The following is a 25,209-nucleotide window of genomic DNA, read 5'->3' as shown; positions in this document are numbered from 1 at the left end:
CCGTGCGAAGACAAGTGTGGGCCGGGCCAGGCCAGGCGTGCAGCAATGCTGGGGCTCCTGGCAGACGTTTCGGTGTGGCAGCCCCTTTGAGGTTGTCAGGACCCAGCACGGGAGGCAGGCTGAGGAGGCTCCCCCAGCACAGAGAAGAGGAGCCCAAGGCCCGGAACGGGTACTCCTGCCGGAGGAGGGGTGTCCTCTGTGAGACTGAGGGCACCGCCCAGGACTCGGCAGTGGGCTTTTCAGATCTGGCGCTGCTCAAACCAACTCCCACAACCAGGCACTGCATGAAAACTTCAACAGAAATCAAAACAATCTCTTTCTTTGGTTTAATACATATTTAAAAGGACAACCTCTGCTCAGTGCCTCAGAGGCCCCAAACAGTTGACTGAAAGAAATACCCCAGTTAATTAGGTGACATGTGATTCAGGAAAGCGCTGAAGGCGGGGCCTTCAAGGGAAGGCGAGCAGAGGGTTTCTGACCCCCTCCTGCTCCCCCTCTCTTCTGGCTGCTCCTGGGAGCTGAGGGACCTGGTTTCACCTACAAGAGGCGAAGGGGGGTCCTGCCAGTGGAGGCACAGGCCAGGGGCCCACACAGGCCCCTGCACGCTGGGGAGCGGAGCTGCCAGATGCAGGGTGGCAGGTGTGGGGCGGGCCAGCTTGGCCATGTGGGGGCAGGGAAGGGGATGGAGGAACCTGGAAGCCTGAGGCTCCTGAATGTTTCTAGCTCCCCTGCAGCCCTAGGCCCCTCCTGTACCAGGAGGCCCAGATCTGGAGACTTTCTGGGCAGGAAGGAACCTCAAGGTCTTCGAACCCAGGTCCCAACCTGACGCTGCCCCACCCTCCCCTCCCCTCCCCAGCACAGGGACCTTGCCGTCCAGAGAGGTGCTCCGCTCAGAGAGCTTCTCTCCTCCTCCCCATGCTCACCATCCCTGCTCCAGCCCCGGTCCCTCTTCCCTCCCAGTCTCGGTCACGGGCTGCTTCAACGTGCAGGGCTGGAGTGGTTTCCAGGCTTCAAGCATCACTGTGGTCGGTGCAGAGGACAACAATCTACCGCTTCCTTCTGGACCTTTGTGGCCCAGCCCAGGGCCCCGCCACCACCAAAGCTGACGGCGAGCCACGGTCCCTCTGCCTGTCCATGCTGGCCCAGCCCAGCATGGTGCCTGGGATCTTGGGGGCCACAGACAGGCCCTCAGTCAGCTTACCAACCCCGCAGTGTACTCTGGTGCTCCCTCGGGGGTCGGGGGTGGCTGGCACGGCCCTCCCTGCCCTAAGTACTTGTCTCCACGATGCACTTGAGGAACATGGTGTCGTCCTTCACGTAGGCATGCTTGGGTGACTGCAGCCTGTTGAGGGGGAAGAAGAGCGGGCAGCCGCTGGCCACGTTGGTCTCACTCTGGGGCCGCTGGAAGGATGCGGAGCTCAGGTCGGGCCGGAAGGCATCGATGGCGTGCTCGCGGTTGTTCTGGTCCAGCAGCATGAAGGTGACCTATGTGGCCGGGGGCAGGGGACGGTCAGGCTCTGGGCAGCAGTAATAAGGGACCCCCGTACAGCCCCTCTGACCCCAGCTTAGGCTGATCAGGAGCCAAAGAAACAATATAATGCCTGCGTTTGGCGTGTGGCAAGGCCCCCAGGGATGGAAGTCTTCCAGGGATGCTCTGTGAGTAGGAATCAGATTTTCTATCCACCAGGAAAGAGGGAGTTTAGAGCTGCGTTCCATTCTGGTTGGCTGCTGGGGACTGAAGGCGGGACCAGGCACTGCCAAGGAGGCCAGACTCCATAACCTACGATGCCCCTTTCGGCTCTGGAACATCTGACCCATCAGCTACAGCTAGGATCTCCCAGGATAAGGTGGAGGGACAAGAACAGGAAGGCCTTCTCTGCGGGGCGGGGTGGGGGGGTCTGTCAACCTATGTCCTAAAACATGCATGCGTACCCGGAGACGCCAAGGATCTCAAAGCGACACAGACCCCTTCTCTGCCGCATGTCCCTGAAACACCCATGGCGACCACGCTGGTTCTCAGGTTGGGCTGCACTTTTGCAGGTCCTGGTTTCAAAACCGCTGATGCTCAGGCCTCACCACACACTGGAGACCCAGCCGTTGGGTATGTTAAAACCCTCCCTGGCAGGGCTGGGAACCCCTGACCCGAGTGACTCATATCCAGACCACTGTGGCATCCCCACCCTGGCCCACCTGCTGGCCCTTATCTCCCTCCATCCTAGCAGAGGCCAGTGTTCTTGGCCCCGCCCTTTCCTTCCCCTCCCCCGCTTGCTGGTTCACGAGCAGGGAGGGCCTCCCCAGTACTGTCCTCCTAAATATTTTAAATAGATTTTGTTATTTGAGCAGTGTTTGGTGCCCAGTCCAAGTGAATGGGAACTCTAGAGACTGCCCACCCGCCCTCTGCTCCCACATGGCCTCCCCTTTCCTGCACCCCCCCCCCCCCGGGCCCCTGGTGCTAGCATTTGCTACTAGCAATGAACAGGTCAGAGTCACCTGAAGTCCACAGTTCACTCTGGGTCTTATGCTCTGTACCCAGAATTCTAGCACACGGAAGAGCTTCACTGCCTGGAAAATACGCCACTCTCTGCCTTCCCCCAGCCCCTGGCAACTACTGATCTCTCCGGTCTCCACGGCAGTGCTGTTCCCAGACCGTCCCAGAGCTGGGATCACGCAGTCTGTGCATGCCCTTCTGGACTGGTTCCTTTCACGAAGGGAGAGGCCTCTCCGGGTCCTGTGGGTCTCTGCTCGGCCTGACGGCTCCTGTGTTCTTAGCACTGCCAAGATTCTGTCTCCATGCCTGCAAGTCATGCCTCCAGGCACCCAGTGAAGGGGAGTCTGGCTCCTTCCTCGTTCTGGCAATTATCAGCAAAGCTGCTGTAAGCACTGGTGGGCAGGTTCTTGAGAACCAAAGTTTTCAGCTGATCTGGGTATAGGCCAAGAAGGGTGGCTTTGAGGTCAGAAGGGGAGAGTATGTTTCGTTTTGTCAGAAACTGCCAAACCGTCTTGTGTTCCGGCGGGCCGTGACTGGGAGTTCTGGCTGTTCCACAGCCTCACCAGCGTCTTGCGTTGTCAGGGTTCCGGCCATTCTCACAGAGCTGCTGTGGCACCGGCCTCCTTCCCTTTCTCTGGAAACGCTGCCAGTTCAGGCTGGCCTACAGCACCTCCTCCAGGTGAATTTCACTGCTACACGCCTTCCTGGGGGCACTGCTCCAGGCCTGTTAGCCCCTGGACTCATGATGCCCATCGATACTAGATATGGACTCAGGATCTTGTTTTGTAAAAGGTGAAACCAAGAATGCAGAGAGGACCAGGACCCGGGCTCTCCCCTCCCCTGCCCAGCCCGTACCTTGTTCCGGAAAGGCCAGGGCAGCAGAGCATCGTACTCCCCTCTCATGATCACGATGAAGAGCGACAGGTGGGTTCTCTTCCCCGTCCCGTCCCCATTCAGGTAGAGGCGCAGACACAGCTTGTAGCCGTACTTGGCCGTGTAGAAAGCTGAAATATGGAAGGCAGAGTCAACACCGACAGAGCTGGATGGTGTCGCTCTCACAGACCAGGGAACCAGGACCTATGGTTAGGCATGCCCAAAGTCAGTGGCTCAAAACTAAGAAATCTGGGGCTGGAGTGTGGCCTCTCTTCTCAACAGAGTGGCAAGGAGGCCCTGCCAGGCTCTTGGAGATCATCTAGCCCAGGGGCTGTCAACCAGCCGTCCAAATCACAGAGTGCCGGGCCCAGAGTTTGACGCACGAGTGCTGCGGGAGAAGCCCGAGAACAGGCATCTCTAACGGGGCGGTGCTGCTGCTGGCCCTGCCCCACACCTGTAACCCACCTGCTTTTCGCTGCGGGGAAACCAAGCCCAGTGAGGGGAAGTGGCTGGGCCCGGGCTCAATGTGCTGAGGGCAGAGCTAGAATTAGGACTCTGACCTCACAGTGCTGACTTCTTTCTGCTGCCCTAGGCCAAGTGACCCCAACCACTGCAAGCTGGGGGAGCCCGGGGCAGCTCCCATGCCTACCAGCTGCCTTGGCGAAGGGCCCCAGGGGATGAATCACATACCCACCCACCCCCAATTATGCAGAGTGGCCTGCGGGCAACTGAAAGGGCCATGCAAGGGTGGGTGCCAGTGGCTGTCACCACAAGGGCCCCTCTGGAAAGGGCTGCGGGGGCCAGGCTGGGGGAGCAGGCAGGAAGAGGGGGAGGAAGGATGGGTTGACAGTCTGACTCATCTGTCCCCTTACATTTTGGTGGAACAGGAAGTCAGAGACACTGCTGCTTTTTTTTCCTCTCTGGAAAGAAGGGCGGGGTGGGGAGGGCACTGTGGGGGAGGCAAGGCCACCCCAGGAAGGGGGCTGCTCCCGAGGGCAGGGGCCTGGCAGCGGGAGGCAGCCCTGCTCTGTGGCTTGGGGCAAAGGCCCGGGCCTGCCTGGATCCCAGCCCTGCTGGTGGAGGGTGTGTCAGAGGGGCTGAGGGACAGGACGGGTGTGAAGACTGGAGAAACGTGCCAGGCTCTGGAAATCGTCATCCACAGAAATCCTCCTAACTTACTTAGATGCGTACACGTGAGACGAGAGGAAAAACACGCAGGTCTGAGAATTTTATGAATAGATACACACATCGTTACATCAGTGGAGACCAAGGAACTAAGAGACACATGGACTGGGGTGCCTGGGTGGCTCAGTCAGTCAGGTGTCTGCCTTTGGCTGAGATCATGATCCCGGGGTCCTGGGATCAAGACCCGCAGTGGGCTCCCTACTTGGTGGGGAGACTCACTCACTCTCTCCCTCTGCCCCGGCTCGTGTGCTCTCTTTCTCTTTCTCTCTCAAATACATCCATCAAATCTTTTAAAAAACCCAAGAAACAAAAGAAAAATCCGAGTGACTACTCCTTTCACGACAGAGTGCCAGGCCCCTGGGGGGCCCCAGAGACGAACCACACGGATTTTCTCGGCGCTCGCTCACACACGACTCACGACCTACAAGTGTGTGTGTCGGTCACTTCATTCTCCTCTGGCCTTACTGTAGACCCTTGGTGCTCTGAGGACGGGGGTCCTCCGGGGAGTGCCCGTGGGGGGCATCCTCTGTGACCCTCTCATTTCCATCAGAACACTCCCTCTGCCACACCGAGATCCGCAGAAGAAGACAACAATCGTATTCCTATTTGCAGAATATGACTGACGTCAGGGAGGCAGAAGGCCTGCCCAATCCAAGCCGCCCATGCTCCATGGGGCTGAGCGGCGAGCCTGTCACCTCCACAGCCCTGGCATAGTAGGTGGCCAGGATGCCACAGAGCTGGCTGCTGTCCCTGCGGCTTTCCTGGGCCCAGGGAAGTCTGCCTCCCCGTGCCGGGCTGCGCCCCTGGGGTGCTGGTACCTGGGGAGAAGAGGCTGACGGTCCTGCCACAGGCTGACTCGTGGCAGCGCCTGGTGACATTGGTGATCTTCCAGAGGAAGGTGCCATCGAAGGAGGCCTCCTCCATGAGGCGGAGGCCCTGCTCCAGCTTGCCCAGGGCCTGGTCTTTCTGAGCCAGCGTCTGCTGCAGCTCCAGCACCTGTGGGGAAGCCCATTCAGTGGGGGACACCAGAGCACAGCGTGGGGACGGGGTGGGGTTACGGAGGTTATGGAGGTGACAGAGTCAGCTCTGCCCCCAGTATGCCTTCCTGACTACACCTCCCTCAGGCACATGGATCTGCCTGTGTCTGTGCCGTCCCTCCCGCCTGGACCTCTATGGCCCCTCTCTAGTCCCCTGGCCAGTTCCTCTTCATCCATCAGGAACCTGGCTCATGTAGCCCTTTTCTGGGAAGCCTCCCACTACCGCCCCAGCTCCGCTGGTCTCTCAGCGGTGTTCTGCAGGGCACTTCCTGAAGTTTCTTAAGATACGGCTTTCTGCCCTTCCTACCAGAGAGGCAGGTTCCCCTAACAGAGGCTGCGCCCATGCTCATCTCCTCTCTGTCTTCAGGCCTTGCACGGTGCATGTGAGACCAGAGTCAGGAAGGTTCTTGACGCACTGAAGGCATGGCTGCTGGCCTTGGGGAGCCCTCCTCGCTGGGGCAAGCGTTACATACGTAACTGGTACACTCCCCACTGACATTTGAGAAAACACAGACTTATTCTTGGGTGTGCTTAGGTCGGGAGGGCAGGCATAGCAGTGAGCGTCCTTACAGGAAACTGAATCCCTGATTTTCCCGATGGGAAAGCTGAAGTTCTGAGGGGGGAAGTGACTTGCCCAGACCCATACAGCAAGTTAACGGTGGAGCTGGAACTAAAATCCAAGCCCAGCACAACATGAGACAGTGACAGAATGTTGCTGGACAGAGGAAAAAAAGAAAAGAAAAGAAAAGAAAACAAAACAATATTAACATGATGACTGGCTAAATTAGGAAAAGTATAAGCTCCAGAATAAGGGAGGACATTGTCCTGCTCAATCAAGAACTGTCAGGTAGATGGATTTTCTGGAGTTGGTCTGGGACCATCACTCTGAGCGTGTGGAATCCTTCAGAGACAGAGCCATAGCCCATGAGGACAGCATGAAGACGGCTGCTCTGAGGAAGGGGTGAAGGCACTGGGGGTGTTGAGCTTCAAGAAGGAAATATGCAGGGACTACTTCTCTCTGAAGGGCTTCCACAAGGACTGGAAGGCAGAAGTTTTCAGTAGGCCCTGAAACGCAGGGCCAGGAACAATGCCGGGAAGACATAGAGAGGCTGATTTTGGTTCAGTGTGAGGAAGCACCTTCTCATTGTGAAAAACGTCTTCCGGTGGAACGCAATGCTTGGGAAGTGAGGACCCTATCACACGGGAAGTTCAAGCAAAGCAAATGAAGCACACCGGGCGGGGGAGATTGACCTTGGCTGTCACCTGGGATTCAGTGCTCTTCCTCGAGGGTCTTGGAACACACGATACCATTTGGGGGGTGGGCAGGGGGGAGGCATACACTCTGAGCAGGGAGAATGTTCAGAAGGAAGGCTGCCAGTCCACTGCTTTAGAGACAAGATGGGGCCCAGGGACCCCCGGAGCCCACCTTGAAGGGAACTTGCCTCCCACGCTCACCCGTTGTTCCAAGCTCAGGATGTGCTCGCGGTCGAGCTGGCTCTGGTGGATGGAGGCGGCTAAAGCCAGGTGGGAGGCCTCCACCTCCTTGTTGAGGACGGCAACGATGTTCTCGAACACATGCAGCTTCTCCTCCAGCTCAGCCAGGAGCTTCTCCTTCATGAAGTGCTTCAGGGCCTGCTCGTCCTGGCTTTCGGCATGGGGCGCCCGGTAGCAGTCCACTTCCAGGTCCCCCGCCACCTCCACGGCCGCCTGCAGCTGGAGGTCTGACAGATTCTGCTCCAGGGCCATGGGCCCGGACTCCAGGCCCACGCCCTGCTGGGCCTTCCGCTGCTTCAGGAACCCCAACAGCAGGTTCAGGTGGGCAGTCTGGGAGGTGACCTCATGCTCCTGCAGGAGCTTTGGGCTCCCCTACCAAGAGAGTGGGGCTGATCAGTGAAAACGGAGGAGGTTGAGGAGAACTAGGGAATGGGGGAGAGTTCAGCTACCCAAATGCTGCCAAGGAAAGTCAGGTCCATTTACCCAGCAAACGGGAAGATGCTTTGTGTGTCACAAGAGGGGTCTGGACCAGCACCCTGGCATCAGACATGCCCAGGGTGAGCCAAGTGCGTCGCAGTCTCTGGAGCAACAATTCTGCCCTGCCCATGAGAGCGGCGTTTATTCAGGACCACGGAGAGGGGCATAGGGGTTGGGGGAGCGCGTATTTTAGTGATGCTACAGTGGTCAGGTGAGACATTCAGAAGAACTTCCCTAAGTATGGAGATGACTTATAGTGGGATTTGTTGCTCTGAAGAGCCATTAATGTAAGGGACATCCAGAGCTCTGGGACTGCAGTGGCCCCTTCTCCTTTCTCACACCCAGATGCTTACCTTGTAGGAGCAGCCAACACTAGCAAAGGGGCACCCAGCTTCAGCCTCAGCCGCCTCAGGGTGGTCCTAGAAACAATAATCGTCACCAGATGTTACAGGGGTCCCCAGTGGCCACCACTGGGGCTCTCTGTCAAGCATGAGGCTCCCCCAGGGCAGGAGTTGGGCTGGCCCACGTGACTTAGCACATGCTGTTCCTTCTCTGCCTGGCTGACTCCTTTCTACCTTTCAAGCCATCAGCCCTTCTGGGACCCCTCCTTTAACACAGGATCAAGACCTCTGCTGTGATCCTGGGTTGCTGTGTCTTCTGTCAGGATATATCCCACCTGGCTTTCCAACCATCATTCACTGGTTGCCCCCAATGGGCTGGGGGATCTTTGAGGGTCACAGCTGTGTTCTCAGTATGGGGCAGTGTCTATTACAGAGGAAACACTTGGGATATGCTGGCGGCATGACAGGGCACCTCCCACCGCCTGAAGCCCAGGGGGGCTCTCCTCACAATTCCCATCTGCTTCCCTCCTCAGCCATCTACCCGTGACTGACCGAGGCACGTCTGCTCTGCACTGCCGTCCCTTCCAGAAAAAGGACAGCCTGAGGGCAGCAATGCAGACAGGATTCAGTATTCAGCAGCAACTAGACAATACTGTTAACCTGTTCATAGGTCTGAGGAGCTCACAAAATGCTTTCATGATCACACTATTTCCCGGGCCCCCAAAGACACCATGAGAATGGCCACAGAGGTTTTTTTTTTGTTCCCATTTTACTGATGAAGAAGCAAGGCTGACAAAGGGGAAGAAATGTGCCCAAGAAGGAAGAGCGAGGGAGCTGGCCACAGGGCACTCACTGTCCCACACCAGAGCACTGTCTCTTACCAAGGATAAGCCCATGGGAGATCGCTAGAAAATTTTTTCCAAAACGCATTATTTAGAAAGGGCTTGTATCTGGAATATATAAAGAACTCTTACAATTCAACAAATAAGACAAGCCACCTATTAGAATGGCCAAAACAATGAACAGATACTTCCCAAAAGGAACTATTTAAATGACAAATAAGCCCATGAAAAGATACTCAACATCACTAGTCATCCCAGAAATGCAAATTACAATGAAATACCACAGGGAAATACGCTATCGACTCAAGAGATGAGCAAAAATGCAAAATCGAATGATAACATCAAGTTTTGGTGAGGATACAGAGGAACTTGAGAACACAAAATGGAACAGCCACTTTGGAAAAATTAATGCAAGTATATCATAAAGTTAAATCATACTTAAAAAGCAACTTTCTTACAAACCATGCTCATATGGCGCGTACCACCCACACATTCTGTCTCTAGGAATCGACCTGAGAGAAGCTGAAACGCACACCTGTGTGTGTATGTGACGTTCACGGTAGCTTTATTCATAACAGCCCCAAACCGGAAGCAATCCAGATATTCACCAAACGGTGAATGGAAACGAGTGTGTGCTCTGTCTGTGCTGTGCAACGCTCCCTGGCCATCAGACGGAGGAAAATATGAATAAATGCGGTAACATGGAGGAATGTCAAAAGCATTATTGCTAAATCAAAGAAGTTAAGCACTACAAGAAGTCAAAGACTACATGCTAGGACTCTGTACTTACGAGATTCTAGAAAAGAAAGTTGAGTGACAGAAAGTAGATCCGTGGCTTCCTGGGGCTGCCGCTGGGGAGATGGCCTAGCCAGGGGCACAAGGAGGTTTTATCCAGCGTGGAAACATTCACCCCCTGTGCTGTCGCAATCCCACAACTGTATACATTTCCTGGCATCCATCCAACGGTACGCTTAAAGAGCAGTGGATTTTATTGCATAGCAATATAATAGCAATAAAATCTTGATTTTCCAAGGGCTTTTTTTTTTTTTAATGCTTTCATGGGGGCAAAAAGGTGGCAGATTTGGATGCAAGGAGTGGGTAGAGAGATCTTTCGGGCTGAGCAAGTATAAAGCCACCCTAGTTATTATTTTTTAAAAGTAAAATAAGCAAGAGCTGTGGGTTTAATGAGTACCGCTGGTTTGGGGGACAGAGCAGAGCTCAGCAAACGGCTGCCCTCCCCTTCATCCCCTGCCCTGGGCTTCCAGCGCAACTTGTTCCTGACAAGGAATAGAACACAGATGTTTCACTGGGGCGGGGGCAGAGGGCAGCCTTGGCAGAGACCGTGCTGGCTTCGGGGAGCAGCCGTGATGCAGCCTCTCCTAGCAGGTGGGAGAACGGGGAGGACCGATGGCCAGCTGAGGCTTGGCTGTGGACCTGGTTCCTGGGTGAGCGGACCAGGGTAAGTTCTGGGCTCTAAGCTTGAAGGGAGTCCCAGCGGGTAAGGTGGGGCAAGTGAGAAAACTGAGGGCAGAACTGGAGAGATCCCCGCAGGTGGAGGGGCCCATGTTCCTTTGGCTGCAGAGCCCTGCTGGTGTCCCGAAAGCCCACTGCGGCCTGGAAAGTGCAGTCTGGATGTATAACGATGCATGGATGGGGGTGTGGGCGACGGCCGGCCTCCAGTGGCTGACGGAGGATGGGCAGGGTGACTCAGGAGGACCTGAGAGGTAAAGGCAGCCAGCCCTGGAGTCAGCTTGGAGGAGTGCAAAGCCCATTTCAGTCACTTCACACGCTAGCTGTTTGGTCCTAGGAGACCTGTTAACCTCTCCCTGCCTCAGTTTCCTTATATGCAAAATAGGGATAATAGGACCCCCACCCCCACCCCCATGAAGTTGCAGGGATCACGTAGGACAATATTCTTAAGCGCTGGCATTACTTACTGCTACTGTAACAAAATACCACAAACTTAACAGCTTCGAACAACACCAATTTATTACCTCACAGGTCAGGAAGGCAAAGCCTTCACGTCAAGGTGTCGATGGGATCGTGTTCCTTCTGGAGGCTCTAGGGGAGACTCCATTTCCTTGCTTTCTCCAGGTGGAGGTCACCTGCATCCCTTAGCTCACGGCCCCTTCCTCCATCTGCACAGCCTGCAGGACAGCATCTTCCAATCTCTCCGGCTCTTTCTTGCCTCCCTCTTAGGAGGAGCTTTGTGATGACCTGGGACCCCCCTAGATAATCCAGGATCATCTCTCCATCTCAGTTTAATCCTTGATTTAATCACCTCCGCAAAGTCCCTTCTGCCATTGTTATGGGCAGAGTTGTATCCCCCAGCTCATCTGTTGGGAACCACCCCCCCCAAGAACAGGATTACATTTGGAGATTTGGAGACAGGGTCTTTACAGAGGAGACGGAGTGAAAACGAAGGCAGCAGCACGGCCCTGCTCCGACAGGACTGGTGTCCTGGCGAACAAGAAAACACCCAGGGAGAACACTACATGATACGGAAGGCAGCATCTCCACGCTGGGAGAAAGGCCTCGGACAAAACCTACCCTTGCCTGTGGCTTCTTGCCTCCAGACCTGTGAGAAAGACATCTCTCTTGTTCCTGCTGCCCAGTCTGAGGTGTTTTATGATGGCAGCCGGAGCAGACAAATCCCGCCATGGAAGGTAACACAGTCACAGGTTCTGGGGGTTGGGATGTGGACAGCTTTGGGGAACACCGTTCTGCCTGCCACAGCACTCAATGTTAGCCACAAGCAGTAGCTATGGGAGTATATTATTCGTATTTTTATTCCATGGATTAAACACTGCCCTTGGGGTATCTTTTTTTTTTCTTCTCATATATATGCTTCTCATTTAATTTTCCCCACTTGAATTTTTTTTTTTTTTTAAAGAATTATTTATCTGCGAGAGAGGGAGAGGTTGAGCTGCGAGAGAGGCAGGAGGAGAGGAAAAGGGAGAGAATCTTCAAGCACACACCCCGCTGAGTGTACAGCCTGATGCAGGGCTTGATCCCAGGACCCTGAGATCATGCCCGGAGCCAAAATCAAGCGTTAGATGCTTAACTGACTGAGCCGGAGTCAGTGGGCGACGGCCACTAGGCACCCCTCTCACATCTTGAACATTTTTTTTTTTTTAAAGATTTTTATTTATTTATTTGATAGAGAGAGATCACAAGTAGGCGGAGAGGCAGGCAGAGAGAGAGGGGGAAGCAGGTTCCCTGTGGAGCAGAGAGCCCGATGTGGGACTCGATCCCAGGACCCTGAGATCATGACCTGAGTCAAAGGCAGAGACTTAACCCAGAGCCACCCAGGTGCCCCACATCTTGAACTCTTAATAACTAATCCTATAAAACCCTATTTCGCCACTGGATTTCCTTGGGGAGATGAGGAACATCTTAAACCTATTTGTATTTAAACTGGACCAAAGCATTCTTGTGTGTTTTTTCACAAGATCCCTGCAGTGACTCTGGAGGCGGGCAGGCTGAGATTAGCTTCCTCCCAGTACAGGTGGAGAACTGAAGAGGGGCCGGGCTGTGGTCACAGGAAGCGTGACCCCTGAGGACCCACCTGGATCCGGGTCTGCCGGTCAAGTTACGAGACCTTACAAGGGTCTGCCGCTTTCTCAGCAGCTGGGAGAGCTCGTCCCGGCGGCTCCCACAGCGCCGTAAGGAGGAGGCTGGAGCTCAGAGGCTCTGCTTCTCGTCAAAGTGGGAATGCGAAGCTCAGGGACGGCCAGCGCTTTGCAGGGGGTGATGCCAGTTCAGGGCAAAGGCGAAGGAGCGGCTGGAGACCTACAGTCCATGACCGGGGTCCTTCCTCCCAACCGGGGAGTCCTTGCCTTACCCGAAGGGTGGGGACGGAGGGGTCGGGAGAGGGAATCAGGCCAGGGCCGCAGAGGAAGAATGGGGCATCTGTCCTGGGCCCAGCCTGGTCTGTCTGGTGCTGTAAGTGACCCCTGCGAGCGGCCTCAGGGCTTGCAAACTGCTAAAAATAAAATCCACAGAGGAATTTTCTCTGAGGAGGAAACAGAAACAGAAAACAAAATCCTAGCCCTGGGGGAACACTTGTCCTTCTGTGTCCGAGAAGTCTGGGGGTGTGTGCTATTCCTGGCCACCGTGCTCACCAGGCCCTTTGTGATGGGGTCAGCAGGGGGTCCCATCAAGAGGTCCCCCACCCTCCACTAGGGAACCTGTGTACTTCTGAGAATGTGAGCACGAAGAGACTGACCCCAGTGCCTCTGCCACCCTGGACATGGAGGCTGGCTCGGGTCCTGCTCGGGGATCACCTGGGGCTGAGGGAGTCCTTCACCATGACAAGGGGGACCTGGTCAGTCTGGGTCTGCCTGCCAGCTCCTGCCCTCTTCTGTGCCATCGCCTGTTTCCTCTCTGGCAACTTCTGCTCAGCTCAGGGCCACCTCCCCCAGGAAGCCCTGCCTCAGTGTCCTAGGTGAAAGCACTCTTACCCATTCCCGTTTTTCCATAGCACCTGGTGGACTCCAGATCTCAGGGCTGACAGTGTTACTTAAACCTGCATACAACACTTGGGGTGACCCACCAAGAGAAGGTGCCACCGGCCAAGGAGGCAGGGTCTGGAACTGCCGAGGAGCCCCGAGAACGGCCAAGGAACGGCCGAGGAGCGCAGGGTCTGCCTTCCCGTCGTGGTAGGACGTGGATCCAGGCACACCCTCTCATTAAGCCTCAATGTATTACCTAAAGTCTAGGCAAAACAGGGATACTACCGCCACTCATGACCCAGGATATCCGTCACAGGATCGACACACTTCAAGGGACGCCAATAAAGGGGAGAAACAGTTACCCCAAATGCACAGAGACTGGAAACAGACTCACGAGGGACACGCTCAGTGTCCTCCTACAGATGCGGGCCTGCTTCAGGAAGGCTGACCGACTTGCCTCTCGTGGCCCCAAGAGAAACAGACTCCGGCTCAGTACAAACAAAGAGGAACACAGCGCAAGCATCAGAGTCCCCTTTGGTCAAAGAACTTGTCTCACGGGGTCACAAGCCTGTGGCTTACTGGAAGCCACTGGCATCAGAGGCCAGCTTGCTTCTGGCCTCCTCGAGTGATCTCTGAGGCAAGAGAGTGAAGGAAACAATCCCCCTCGCAGGGTCACAGGCACACAGAATTGAATGTTATTTTCCAGACACTGGTTGCTCCTTATTCCACTGTCACTTCTAGAGGAAGGTCATTCCAGGCGAGAACCTGGCCTCTAACTAGGTCAGCAGTGATCCTTTAATATCTGGGTCTTAGAGTAGCTCCCAAGTCCACGGCTGTGAGCATTTCTGAGAGAGATAGTCCTCTAATGAACTCAGAGGCCGAGGACAGGCTGATAAGCAGATGGCATGGGAAAAGGTCACAAGGCTGGGAGCCTCCGGGGTTGACTGGGCAGGCCTCTGACCACCCCGCACCCCCATCCCCCAGGTTGTCCTGCAGGCACAGACTTCAGAATGACCACATATGCAGAGGACTGACTTCTAATCAGCTGCTTTCCTTTGCTCAAAAGTCCCCCAAAGTTCCCACTGGGGTCAGGAGCCGGAGGAGTCTCTGGTCTTTCTGGTCTGTGGCTCTGAGCGGGTGTGAGACCACTGGCTCACACCGCACCCCCACCCCACCCCGGCTTTTCCCTGGGCACAGGGCGGGGGGGGGGGGAGCGTGAAGATCACACCAGGTGGGGAAGCTAGGGCAAGAGACCTGCTGCGCCTTTGCCCCCTGGAGGCAGCACCCACTCCCACCCTGAAGGCTGTCAGAGCATCTGTGAGTCTACCATGGGAATCACTTCATTTGATTTCAGGCAACAAGCTTCCCACTGTACTCTGCAGGGCTCCAGGAGCTGCCAGAGCCCCTCAGGGGCGGGGACAGCAGAAAAGGAGCGGGTGCCAGGCTCCCCCTTAATCCGAGCACCTGTACTCTCATCGGATGTCTCGTTCACCAAGATGAAAAATTAAAACCACTGGATTACGAGATGGAAAAGAGCTCTTCCCTCTATTACCTGAGATTTGTACAAAGAAAGTGCATTAATTTTGTTAAGAGGGAAAAATAAGACAAATTGGAAACCATCTTCCTGGTGCACTCGAGCGGGCAGGAGCCTCAGAAGGCCGGGAGCACATGGGCTCCCTTTTGCAGGGGAGCACGGCGGCCCAGACCAAGAGCTGCGTACGGCCGGCTGGCTCTCGAGTGAGCTCCCTGAGACGTGCAGACGTAGAGTCCTGGGAAGCCATTCCACGGGTCAGTTTGACCAGTTAGCTCTTAACCATGCGGCCGAGTGCAGAGCTCCGGGAAAATGCATCGGGTCCTTATGTTATTCCTTTGAGGGCCCCTCCCTGGTGGTCTGAGAAGAGGATGGGAGAGCCCTCAAGGCCAGCTCTCCTGGGGGCAGGAAATTCCTCCAGCTCTCTGAAGGCAGCTGGGGGGGGGGGGGGCGGCCCAGGACAGAGAAAAGAGAAGGTGTGAAGACTTGTCCGCCTCTGGCCTCCTCGCAGCCAGCCACGGACAGGTCAGCCGGACATCACAGGTCCTGGACTGGCCTTGTAGGACCACCTGGGCTTCTTCATTTCACAGATGGAGAAACAGGCATGAGCACGATCATGGCCTCGTACAGAATGTACAATGCCGTCCCTGGACACCAGGCTCCTGGGCGCTGGGCTGTGGTTTTAGGGCAAGGAGGGAGCTCTGGCTGAAAGCAGTCCCTGAGAGGGAGGATGGCCAAATAGTGAGACACACTAGGGAGTTTTGTGCTGAGACTCCCCAGTGGGTGCTGGGGGCCTGAGGTCTAAGACCGGGGACTAGATTTCGAGCAGCAGTTCTTACAGCTTTGGGCCAATACTTTTTTTTTTTTAAGTTTTTGGATGAACATGAAGATTGCCATTTTTTTGTTTTTTATTTTACCAAGTAAAGACGTTATCAAAAATCCTATCATCGACTACCACCATCATTTCATTTGTACAAAGACATGTACAGGGAGGATATAACCCCAGAACAAAGGCTGATTCTATGAACGAAAAGGTTTCAGTTTTTAAAAACTCACTATAATATCCTTACTTTTATCACTTTTTCACGTCCTGGCAGGAACGGACCAGGTGTGGTTGGCCTGTGGGAGCCTCTGCCCTGGACAGACAGACCTGTGAGGGCTCTTCCAACTCAGAAGGGCTAGAGTTCTAGACTGTGGCACGTAAGGATGTCTCTTTGGCCCATCACACTGCCAAAGCCGTTTCTTATTCCTAGAAGCACAGCTTGGCTGAGCTCCACAGGTGAGCTGAGAAGGATTTCTCCCTCTCTGAGGGCACACGGAGCAGAAAGAACTGTCTAGATCAAGAGGACAGACTTCACCGTGAAGGGCCAGAGAGCAAACACTGGGAGCCGCATCTTCTGTTGCAACTGCTGACCTCCGCCGTTGCAGGGCCAAAGCAGCCATACACCATGCATCAATGAGTGTTTGGGGCTGTGTACCAATAAAACTTTATTTGTGGACACAGAAGTTTGAATATCATAAAAATTTTCATGTGTCACAAAATGCCACTCTTCTGACTTTCTCAAACCATTTAAAATATAAAAACCATTCTTAGCTTGCGGGTCAGATACAACCAGGTGGCAAGCTGGCTTTGGCCCACAGGTCGGGGTCTAGACTGGTGTTCTCACCCTGAATCTGCTGCACATCAACGAGGTGCCTTTGACAAGTCACTCTGCCATGGTGAACAGCGGGCTCCTCACTGCTTACAACCTGAATTTAATCTCGACCCTGGACGACGGGCAGCTAGGTGTCTGCCTGGGACTTTGTGGGCAGCTGCCTAATGGCTTCAACCTCGACAAGAGGAGAAATTAATTAAATCCCCTTTCTTGGCTGTGCCACGTACCTTGTCCTGAGACTGAAGGCTTCCCGGGCTTACAGACTGGGGGCCGTCCCCTCTGCATTTTGGACAGATCTGGTCCTCGCTGGTCCTGGGGACACATGAACAAAGCCTGCTGAGTGAAGCATCCATGACTTCCTGGGGCCACCTTCCATCCTGATGGCTCTAAAAGCCTGGGCCTTGCTTGGGGTGGCAGCTGATGTCAGTAAGCCGGCTCTCCCCAATCCCAGACCCACTACTCCCAAGCCTCGGAAGTACTGGGTGTCTCCGATATCTCCTGGGAGTCTGCTGTGAGCCTACTTGGCAGCCAACTGACCTGGGGCAGAGGCTGTCGTCACCCATACTTACCCACTGAAGGGTCTATTTCTGTCTCGCTGTGGAAACATCAATTATGCTGGATTATAAGGAACTGCCCCAGTTTCTGCTGGGAGAATGATGTAGCAATGTACTGCCTCACTTTTCTAAAATCTGAAAGATTCTGAATTTCAAAATACATCTGACCCGGGGCGCTCAGATAAGGGATGGCCCATATGTGGCTAAATGTGCTCTTCTTGGCTTCGGGTCTCTGATTTTCAGGAATGACAGATGACCATAGTCAATCCAAAGAAGGGGGCTCGGAGAACTAACCCAGCTTCTTAACCAGGAGTGGGTGTCAGACCCTGAGCAGAGTGACCCACGCCCCTATGTGCTTTCAGAAAGCTCCCAAGTGTTGCCCACCCACAGCGAGAGCCATTGGCTCCTACCTACAGGCCCATCCTACCCAGGAGGAAAACAAGGCCCTGAGGCCACGAGGACATGCCTGTCGGCCAAGAGCACAGAGTCAGGAGCCGGGCAGAGCTCTTTTGGCCTCAGGCCTGGGTCCCTCCGACACCCAGAGAGCTCCATCCCAGGCTCTGGCACGTTTTGGAGGAATGGGGAGGAAAGCCAAGAGACGCATGGCAAGAGCCTGAGATGAACCCAGAAACAACAGCTCGATGGTACAAGCAGTCAAGTTTTGCTCCCCGCCCCCCACCAACGCCCCACCTGGCTCGTCCACAGCCACATCCTCTCCCCTCCTCTAGCAGCCCTTGTCAGAGCCTTTGAAATTCACAAGTCTGCCTGATTCAGTTTTCCCACCTTCTGATGCTGTAAAACCCCAAACAAAGGTCACACTGGGGGCGCATGGCAGACACTAGGAGCATCTCTGCCAGGAATCTGACCTGGGCCAAGCTGACTTAATCTCTCTATTGGGCCTCCTTGTCCCCATCTGTAAAATAGGTGAGTAACAGTATCCACCTTGCCAGGCACCTCCCACAATCCAAGGAAACAGTGCTTAGCCTACAGTAGGTGCGTAATAGTTGCTTAAAATGGGATGCTGGCGATCATATTAATGTCACACCTGAGATATTCATACTGTACATATAAACATACATATTTTTACATATTCTATACAAAATGTATGATTATATATATTCTGTACACATATAAAATGTGTACTCTACATAAGCACGTATTTATATAGAGACATGCAATTTCATATACTATATGGATAAATCTAGCTGTGTGTCCCCTTTGAAAGGGTTGCCAGCAGACAGCACAAGGTGATGCGTGCTATCGTGGAAGGAGATGGACTTTACAGCAGCATTTACCAAGGGAGCGTCTACTCATTCTTCTAAGAACTTTCCCACATACTGTTGGCTGGGCCTTGTACCAACCCCGGGAGGTAGCAACCAGCTCTGGAGGGCTCTTACAGACAAAAAAGCTGAGGCTTCAGGGTGCTGGACCCACAGCACCAGGCCCCCCAGTCAGCCAGTGGCCCCACTGAGGGCAGAGCTTCTCTCCCTCCCTCCACCCCAGCCGGCCTCTGCTGTGGGAGCGAACACACCTTCCCGTGGCTGCTGCTCCCGCCGTCACTCCGGCTGGGGCCAGGGACAACAAGGAAAGGGTGTGAAACAGGCCCAGTGAGGTGAAGTCACCTGCCGAAAGCCACCAGCTCCTCTCACCCTTGCCTCCCGTCGGGGGCCCCTCCCTGACACCTTTTCCACACCCAGCCCTGCTCCTCCAGGCCCTCACCTCACGTTCCCAGAGAGACAGGCGGCGCAGCAGGGGGCCCTGGGCTCTGGTGGGTCCTGGCAGGCGGTGGGGGGGCACCCAAAGGGAAACTCGTTCTCATCGGGGGCCGGGCGGGGGCTGCTGGCTGGGCCAGAGGCCATCCTGGGGTCCCAGGCTGGCCAGGGGCTCCCGGTCTACGCGACTGTGGGGAGGAGACCAGCTGTGGAAGCTGTGGAAGCTGCGGAGGGGAGAGGTGAGATCTGTCTGGCAAGCAGGAGTCTGATGACTTTATCTCTTCGTAGGCTTGTGTGGTTCAACGTCACAGCTGAGTCACAACAGGGATGGGGCAGGAATTACCCTTTGTGGTGCAAAAAATCCCCTGGATGGTGACAGAAGGCTTTAGGAGTGTCCAGTCATTCTTTAAAGTGAGAGAGAAAAAGAAAACAAGTCAGAGAGAAAAAAGAAGTGGGCCCCAGATTTTCAGGAACTGCCTGCCATCAGAGTTTCCCTGTCTGAGCACCTTGGGCAGCTGCTGGCTTCCTCCTCCTCCTCCCTGGGGACATCGGCAGAGAGTCACAGCTGGGGGCTCCTCTGTGTTCCCTGGGACTTTGAGAGAGCCTAGAATTCTCGGTGGGGGTGCTCGCTGCCCTGGTGGAAATCCCCAGGGTTCTGGACGCAGGTCCAAAAACACAAGTTCCAGACGCTTTAGCTGTGTCCTGGCCAGAGCTTCTCCGAGGTGAAAGTCACTTCCTCACAGTGGGTCTTGATAACCCCATCTGTTTATTTAAAAAAAAAAAAAGAAAAGAAAAGAAAAGAAAAAGACTTGTAACAGGCAGTCTCCAAGCCCTTTTGGGCTCTAAGATTCTGGGACCCCGATGGCCAACGCAACCCGAGGCAGCTGGGAGGCTTCTGATGTTCCGACCTTGCCCATGGTGTTCCTCATCAGTCATGTTGATGATACCGGGCCCTCCCCGCTCCTTTGAAGCAAAGCCTCGGGACCATGAACTGCTCAGGCCCTCCCCCCATTTCCCCACTCAGGAAATCATAAGTGGCCACACACTTGGGTCAGGCGCCACCACTTCCCCAGCCCTGAGAACAAAGCTCTCCATAAATACTAGGTCACAGGGAGCTGGCCTCATGGCTGAGTGGGAGGGAGATCCACGGCTGTGTGGCTTCTGGCAATGTCTACTGTGGGCCGGGCAACATTTTCCTTCCTGTTCCTCAAAGTGACCTGCTGGGGAATTTAATAGCAAGAATTTAACACATAGGCACAGAGAAACAAGAGGCCTCGTCCAAAGTCACAAGCCCCTGGTTGGGAAATGGCCTGGGCACAAGGTCTGAGAACCCTAAGATCTGTGTTTTCTACCCACAGAAGAGAGATGAAAGCAAGGTGACCTGGTGGGGCTGACAGAGCCGGGACTGGGCGCCAGAGCATGCAGCCTGTTTTCTCATCTACCAAATGCAAGAGATGACTCCCTCCACCTCTTCCTGTCCTGCTGCATTTTGCAAGTTTTCATGCTGGTTTCAAATCCTGGGCTTTGAAGTCTGACAGATCTGAGCTGGGATCCTAAGTCTTCCACGTACGAGCTGTAGGTCCTGGGACATGGTCTTTAACTTCTCTGAACCTCAGTCTTTGCATCTGTAAAGTGGGGGGAGAATAATAAGGTCTACTTTACCTGACTGTTGTGGTGACCAAGTGAGGGGGGTGGGCGGAAGCCTCACATGGTGCACGGCCCAAGCCAAGTGCTTGGAAGGCTCTGACATTGTATCCCAATAATGGCCAAAGCCCTTCCAGCTCCTCAAGATCAAAGAAAAGAATTAAGATGGTACATTATGCTCCCAAAGTGTTTCCACATCCACCAGCTTCACTTGAGCCTTGTAAGTGGGCAAGGCAGGCCAGATGTCCTCTGCCCCTAAAAAAATTCAACTGCCCCCATTCCCTGGAGTGATACTTGGGCAGCTGGCAAAGAGGACATAGCCACCTACTGCTACAGGTATAAACTGGGATGCCCACCCCCACCTGGGCCAGCTGTGGCCTGAGCCTCTCAGCAGATGACCTTAAGGCCTACTTCAGAGGAGGCCTATCAGAAAGGCGTACCCTTAACCACATACCCCAAACCTGTAAACCTCCCTGCATTCCTTCTTCCCCTTCCTGTGGCATAGACTGGCACCTATCTCCACAACCAGGTTCTGAGTCCCTTTCTCCCTGGTCTCCTTTCTTTCTCCTCTGTCCTCAATGCCTCCCTCTCTACCAGATCTTCCCTATCAGCATCAAGATGTCCCCAAGCTGTTCCAATAATAAAAGGGAGAAATACTAGGTGCAGCACTTCAGTGCTGTGTTAAGTACTTCTAACCACCTCACCTAATCCTATGACCCCTTTGAGGCAGGGACGGTCTTCATCATCCCATTTTACAAACCAGTTAAGTGATTTGCCCAGGGTCCCACAGATGGTGCGTGGGGATTCCTGAACTCAGCCTGTGCTCTAACCACACATTCTACCCTTTCCCCAAAGTCCTCTCCCACATCTACACTCTCTCCACACTTAAACAGAACTTGTAGGAAAGACTGTCTATGCAGAGAATTCCTCCCTTGAGTCTCTGAAACCATCTCCCCAAGGTTCTCATTGTTGGGGTCACCGGTGCGCATGGGCCGTCCCAGTTTCTATCTAACAGTCCTCTGGCCAGCACCTGACACCAATCTTGGCCCCTCCTTTCAAATCCCCTTCCTTCCCCCCCCAGCCCCCCGCTTCTGCACCCACTGGCTGCTCTTCATCTTCTCCTCCACCCCTTTTCTCTTCTACTCTGAACCTCCATTGGTCCCATCTCCCCGACTACACCGCAGGGATCAGCAAGGTTGGAGTCTCTCGGTGCCGCCTCCCCCCACCAGCCTTCCACTTGACCTCTGGGGTGCACTTGGACCAGACTCCTGGGAGTCTCGGTGGTCTGCCCCCAGAATGGGGCTGGGCTCCCAGCTTTGCGATCCCGACGCATCCCCAACCTGAGCACAGCCCCCTGTTCCCCCTACCCCCACCCCGGTTGCCCGGCTCAACGACGCTGGGTTGCTTGTCTGTGACCGCCAGCGCCCCCCCCCCCCCCGCCCAGCCCCGTTCGTGCATCCCCCGCCCCGGGACGAGTGACTGTCCCCTCGCTACTGCCACAGATCCAGGTGCTTGCCCCGTGCTGAGGGCGGGGCAGCGCGGGCGACTAGTCAAGGATGGGCGAACCCCTGGGCTGCCCCGGCTGCCCGCAGGAAGCGCTGCGGTAGGGAGTCCGGGGGCGGGCTCTGCAGCGGTGGCGTCCTGGTCACGGGCCGCGCGAGGAGGCCTGCACTGGGGGAGCCCCCTCCCGAGCAAGCGGGAGCTGGGGCGTCCCGGGCCGGGGAGCGTGGGGGCGGGGGCCACAGAGCCTCGGGCAGAGCCGGGGCGGGGTGCAGCCCCACCAACCTCTGCGCCGCCGCCGCCACCGCCTCCCCAAGGCCCGCCGGGAGCTTCCGGTGGGGCGCCGGGGACGTGGCCCGGGAGGCGGAAGCCGGGGAGGGCGGGGGCGGGTCCTCGCAGCCTCCTCCGGCTCCCGGGGCCGCCCCGGGGGCGGGGCGAGCGCGTCCCTGCCCCGCCCCCCCCGGGGGAAACGGAGGCTGGGGGCCGCGTCTGCAGCGTGGGTACTGACTGCTGCCCTTGTCCTTCTCTCCCGCCGTGGCCCCGGCGCCGAGGCAGAGCTCAGCAAAGCGTTTGCAGAGTAAACGAAAACAGACCTGGGACTTGACCCCCACCCCGTCTCCCGCTTGCCTGAAATCCTGCGTGGGGATGGGGTGAAGCAGTTGCAAAAGCCCCGGTCCTGGCTCTCCTGGATTCCTGCAAAGCGCCCGGCGCAGTGCGGGGCTCGCGCAAGCTTCCTGGTTGGGGGCGGTCGGTGCAAAGCGGCTCCAGAGGCGCTCGGCCTTCACCGAACTCGATGGAACCCTGTCGGATTGCATCTACACACGCACGCACGCACGCACGCTCACGGGCACTTATTCTTTATGAACTTGTGTATATCAGTAAATAGTTATGGAACTTAGTGCTGGGGTGGAGTTTTTGTTTAAAAGATAGAAACAATCTTTATTTTTCCATCAGTTTGTCAAAGACTCCTGCATCAGACCTCTAAAATCTTCGGTATCGGTAGCTGAGGGAGGAGTGAGGCTGTCCACTTTGTTGATTTGGTTTTGTTTCAGTTACTCAGAGGCATCCATTACGTTCTCTTTATGTACCAGGGGCTCGCTCTCTCGCTCTCTCTTTTTTTTTTTTTTTTCTTGATACCCAACTGGAGTTGGGAACTGTGTTTTATTTCTTTGGTTTTGTTTTGTTTGTTTGTTTGTTTCTTTTAAGATTTTATTTATTTGTCAGAGAGAGAGAGAGAGAGAGAGAGAGACTGACCACCAGGAGGGGCAGCGCCAGGCAGAGGGAGAAGCGGACTCCCCACTGAGCAAATCCCATGTGGGACTGGATCCTGGGACCCTGGGATCAGGTCTGGGATCATGACCTGATCCGAAGGCAGGCACTTAACTGACTGAGCCACCCAGGCATCCCTGGGTGTGTGTGTGTGTGTGTGTGTGTGTGTGTGTGTGTGTTTCATATGAGAGGTAGTTAAGCCTCCTGTGTGTGTGTGTGTGTGTGTGTGTGTGTGTGTGTGTGTGTTTCATATGAGAGGTAGTTAAGCCTCCTATCCATCCAGAGCAGAGCTTCTGGCTTCTGAGGGAGCAGCTGGTGCTGCAGGACAGAGAGCCCTGCTGGTGAAAGGAGAGCCTTCCGGTCCTATTTGGAGAAGAGACACCTGCCTGCAAACAAGCAGAGGCTCTCCAGGGCCTCCCACAGAGGCGGTCTGTGGGAAGCTGACCCTTGGTGGTCTCTGTAGGGGCTTTCCATTCTAAGAGGAAAGGATTGAGTTTTGAGTCTCTGATTTAAAAATTCACTGAAGTTTGGTCCAGTCCACGAAGGATGTGGGACCAGTAAAAGCCATTCTCTGGTCCCACCTCTGTCCCAACCACCCTGTCCTCTCTGCCCTCAAAATAGAGCAATGTAAGTGAACAAGCAACCTGACCTCACACTCCTCATGTGTCACTTCCTGTTTTCAAATTAATGAGCTCATTTGGTGGAAATTTACCAAGGGAAATAGTTTAATTTTGGAAAGTACCAAAAACTTATCTGTAGTCATTTGGCTTATTTTGGGGGGCTCTTGAAATGGAGGGGGCATCACCAGAGGATCTCCGAGTGCTCAGGGAATAGCACGGCTGAAGAAATTAAAAGCCAAGCCTCAGGAGGCTGAACCTGACTCAGAGAGGAAATGAGACCTTTCGGAGACCACTCATCTCTACCCAGGAGAGAAAATTTTTCTCTCTAAAAATAAGTTTAAAAAGAAATGTAGTCCATCTGGCTACGCCGTAAGATCTGGTGGTCTGAGTGTGAGGCCGTGACTGAGGAACCAGAAAGCAAATCAGGGAAGTGGGGAACATCTGAGCCTCGGCGGCCCCTTTCACATCCCTGTCTGCTGTATTGGTCCTAGGAGGGAGGCACCAAAAGGCTCCATTCTCCAGTTTCGTCCCTATCTTTCAGCTACCAGGGTCTTGAAACTGAAGCTGCCTGCCTAGCCTCGCTGCCTTTGCGATCCCATCATGTCCGCAGCCTGGCTTCTGGAGTCTAGAAAACTGGCAAAAACTGACAAAGCTCTGAGAGTTTGGTGCTGGGAGGAAAAGGAGCTGTATCTTCCTCTCTCTGCCCCCCACTTGGAAATCTGTAGTGATATATTGGAGCATCTATTTATATTTCGGAATGAGCACTGGACTAGGAGTCAGACTTGTGTTCTGTGCGTTTTTTTCCTTGCCTCTAAACCAGGAGGAGTTGGAAGATGAATAAACGAGTGCTTAGATAATGGCTCAAAAAAATAACAGTTCATAGATTTTTTTGATAGAGGCAAATGACCTTACAGTTCATAGAATGTGTTGGGTTTTTCAAACTTTGTATTAGCTGTAGGACTGTGTCTTTGAATGCTTTCGGTATGGAATCCAAATATACAAACCCGCTAGAGGCAGAGATGCTCTGTTAAGCAGAGCAGGTGGCCCAGAACCTTTGCCCTGGGCTTCTGTCTTCCCCATCCTGACCTCTGGGTCCCAGGGACATGGTTTAAAAATCATGGGCCTAATGAGTTGTGTTCAGGTTCCGAATGTGGAAACAGGGATTCTCTCCTGGTCTGACCTGCCTCTGCTGTTTCAGTCTGTTCAGCCCGTACACTGACAAGTGTGCCTTTGCCCGTGCTGTGGTTCTGGCTGCTGGTGAGCCAGGGCACGAGAGGAGGGAGACATTAGGCTGGCAGGGTTATTTGCCTTCTGGGAGAAGGCAGGATCAGACTGCAGCCTAAGGAAGCCTCTGGAGGATTGGGGTCTGTGGTCACAGCAAAGATGAGAAGAAGAGCGGGACAGATGCCCTTGGACCCTTTGCACACCATCACTTCCACTTCACAAAATCCAGGCCTCGGGAGCAGGTGGGTGAAGTGGGGCCACCTGGCGCATCATTCGGGCTCAGAATGCCGGCCCCCTCTCCGGCCCCTT

At 54.8% G+C, this 25,209-nt stretch overlaps 1 protein-coding gene across 13 annotated transcripts; it reads right to left on the bottom strand.

Moving 5' to 3' along the window:
• Nucleotides 1-303: 303 nt before the first annotated feature.
• Nucleotides 304-22,090, bottom strand: TRAF1 (TNF receptor associated factor 1). Of its 13 annotated transcripts, none has more exons than XM_059141440.1 (10): nt 20,112-20,251; nt 19,745-19,863; nt 19,150-19,405; nt 18,651-19,047; nt 16,605-16,689; nt 7,908-7,973; nt 7,039-7,449; nt 5,365-5,542; nt 3,344-3,492; nt 304-1,485 (listed from the first exon to the last, which is right to left on the bottom strand). In XM_059141440.1, the coding sequence occupies exons 4-10, from the start codon at nt 18,788-18,790 to the stop codon at nt 1,267-1,269; spliced, it is 1,248 nt and encodes a 415-aa protein (XP_058997423.1). In that variant the 5' UTR covers nt 18,791-19,047; nt 19,150-19,405; nt 19,745-19,863; nt 20,112-20,251; the 3' UTR covers nt 304-1,266. The 13 variants fall into 13 exon arrangements, with proteins under 13 accessions (XP_058997423.1, XP_058997419.1, XP_058997424.1 ...); XM_059141436.1 differs by having other exon boundaries at nt 19,745-19,860; nt 20,025-20,160; XM_059141441.1 differs by lacking the exons at nt 19,745-19,863; nt 20,112-20,251 and adding an exon at nt 22,073-22,090.
• Between the last annotated feature and the right edge of the window lie 3,119 nt (nt 22,091-25,209).

This window comes from Mustela lutreola, chromosome 12 (assembly GCF_030435805.1).
Source record: "Mustela lutreola isolate mMusLut2 chromosome 12, mMusLut2.pri, whole genome shotgun sequence".
In the NCBI taxonomy this organism is placed as follows: Eukaryota; Metazoa; Chordata; class Mammalia; order Carnivora; family Mustelidae; genus Mustela; species Mustela lutreola.
This window is presented reverse-complemented; position numbering and strand designations above follow the sequence as displayed.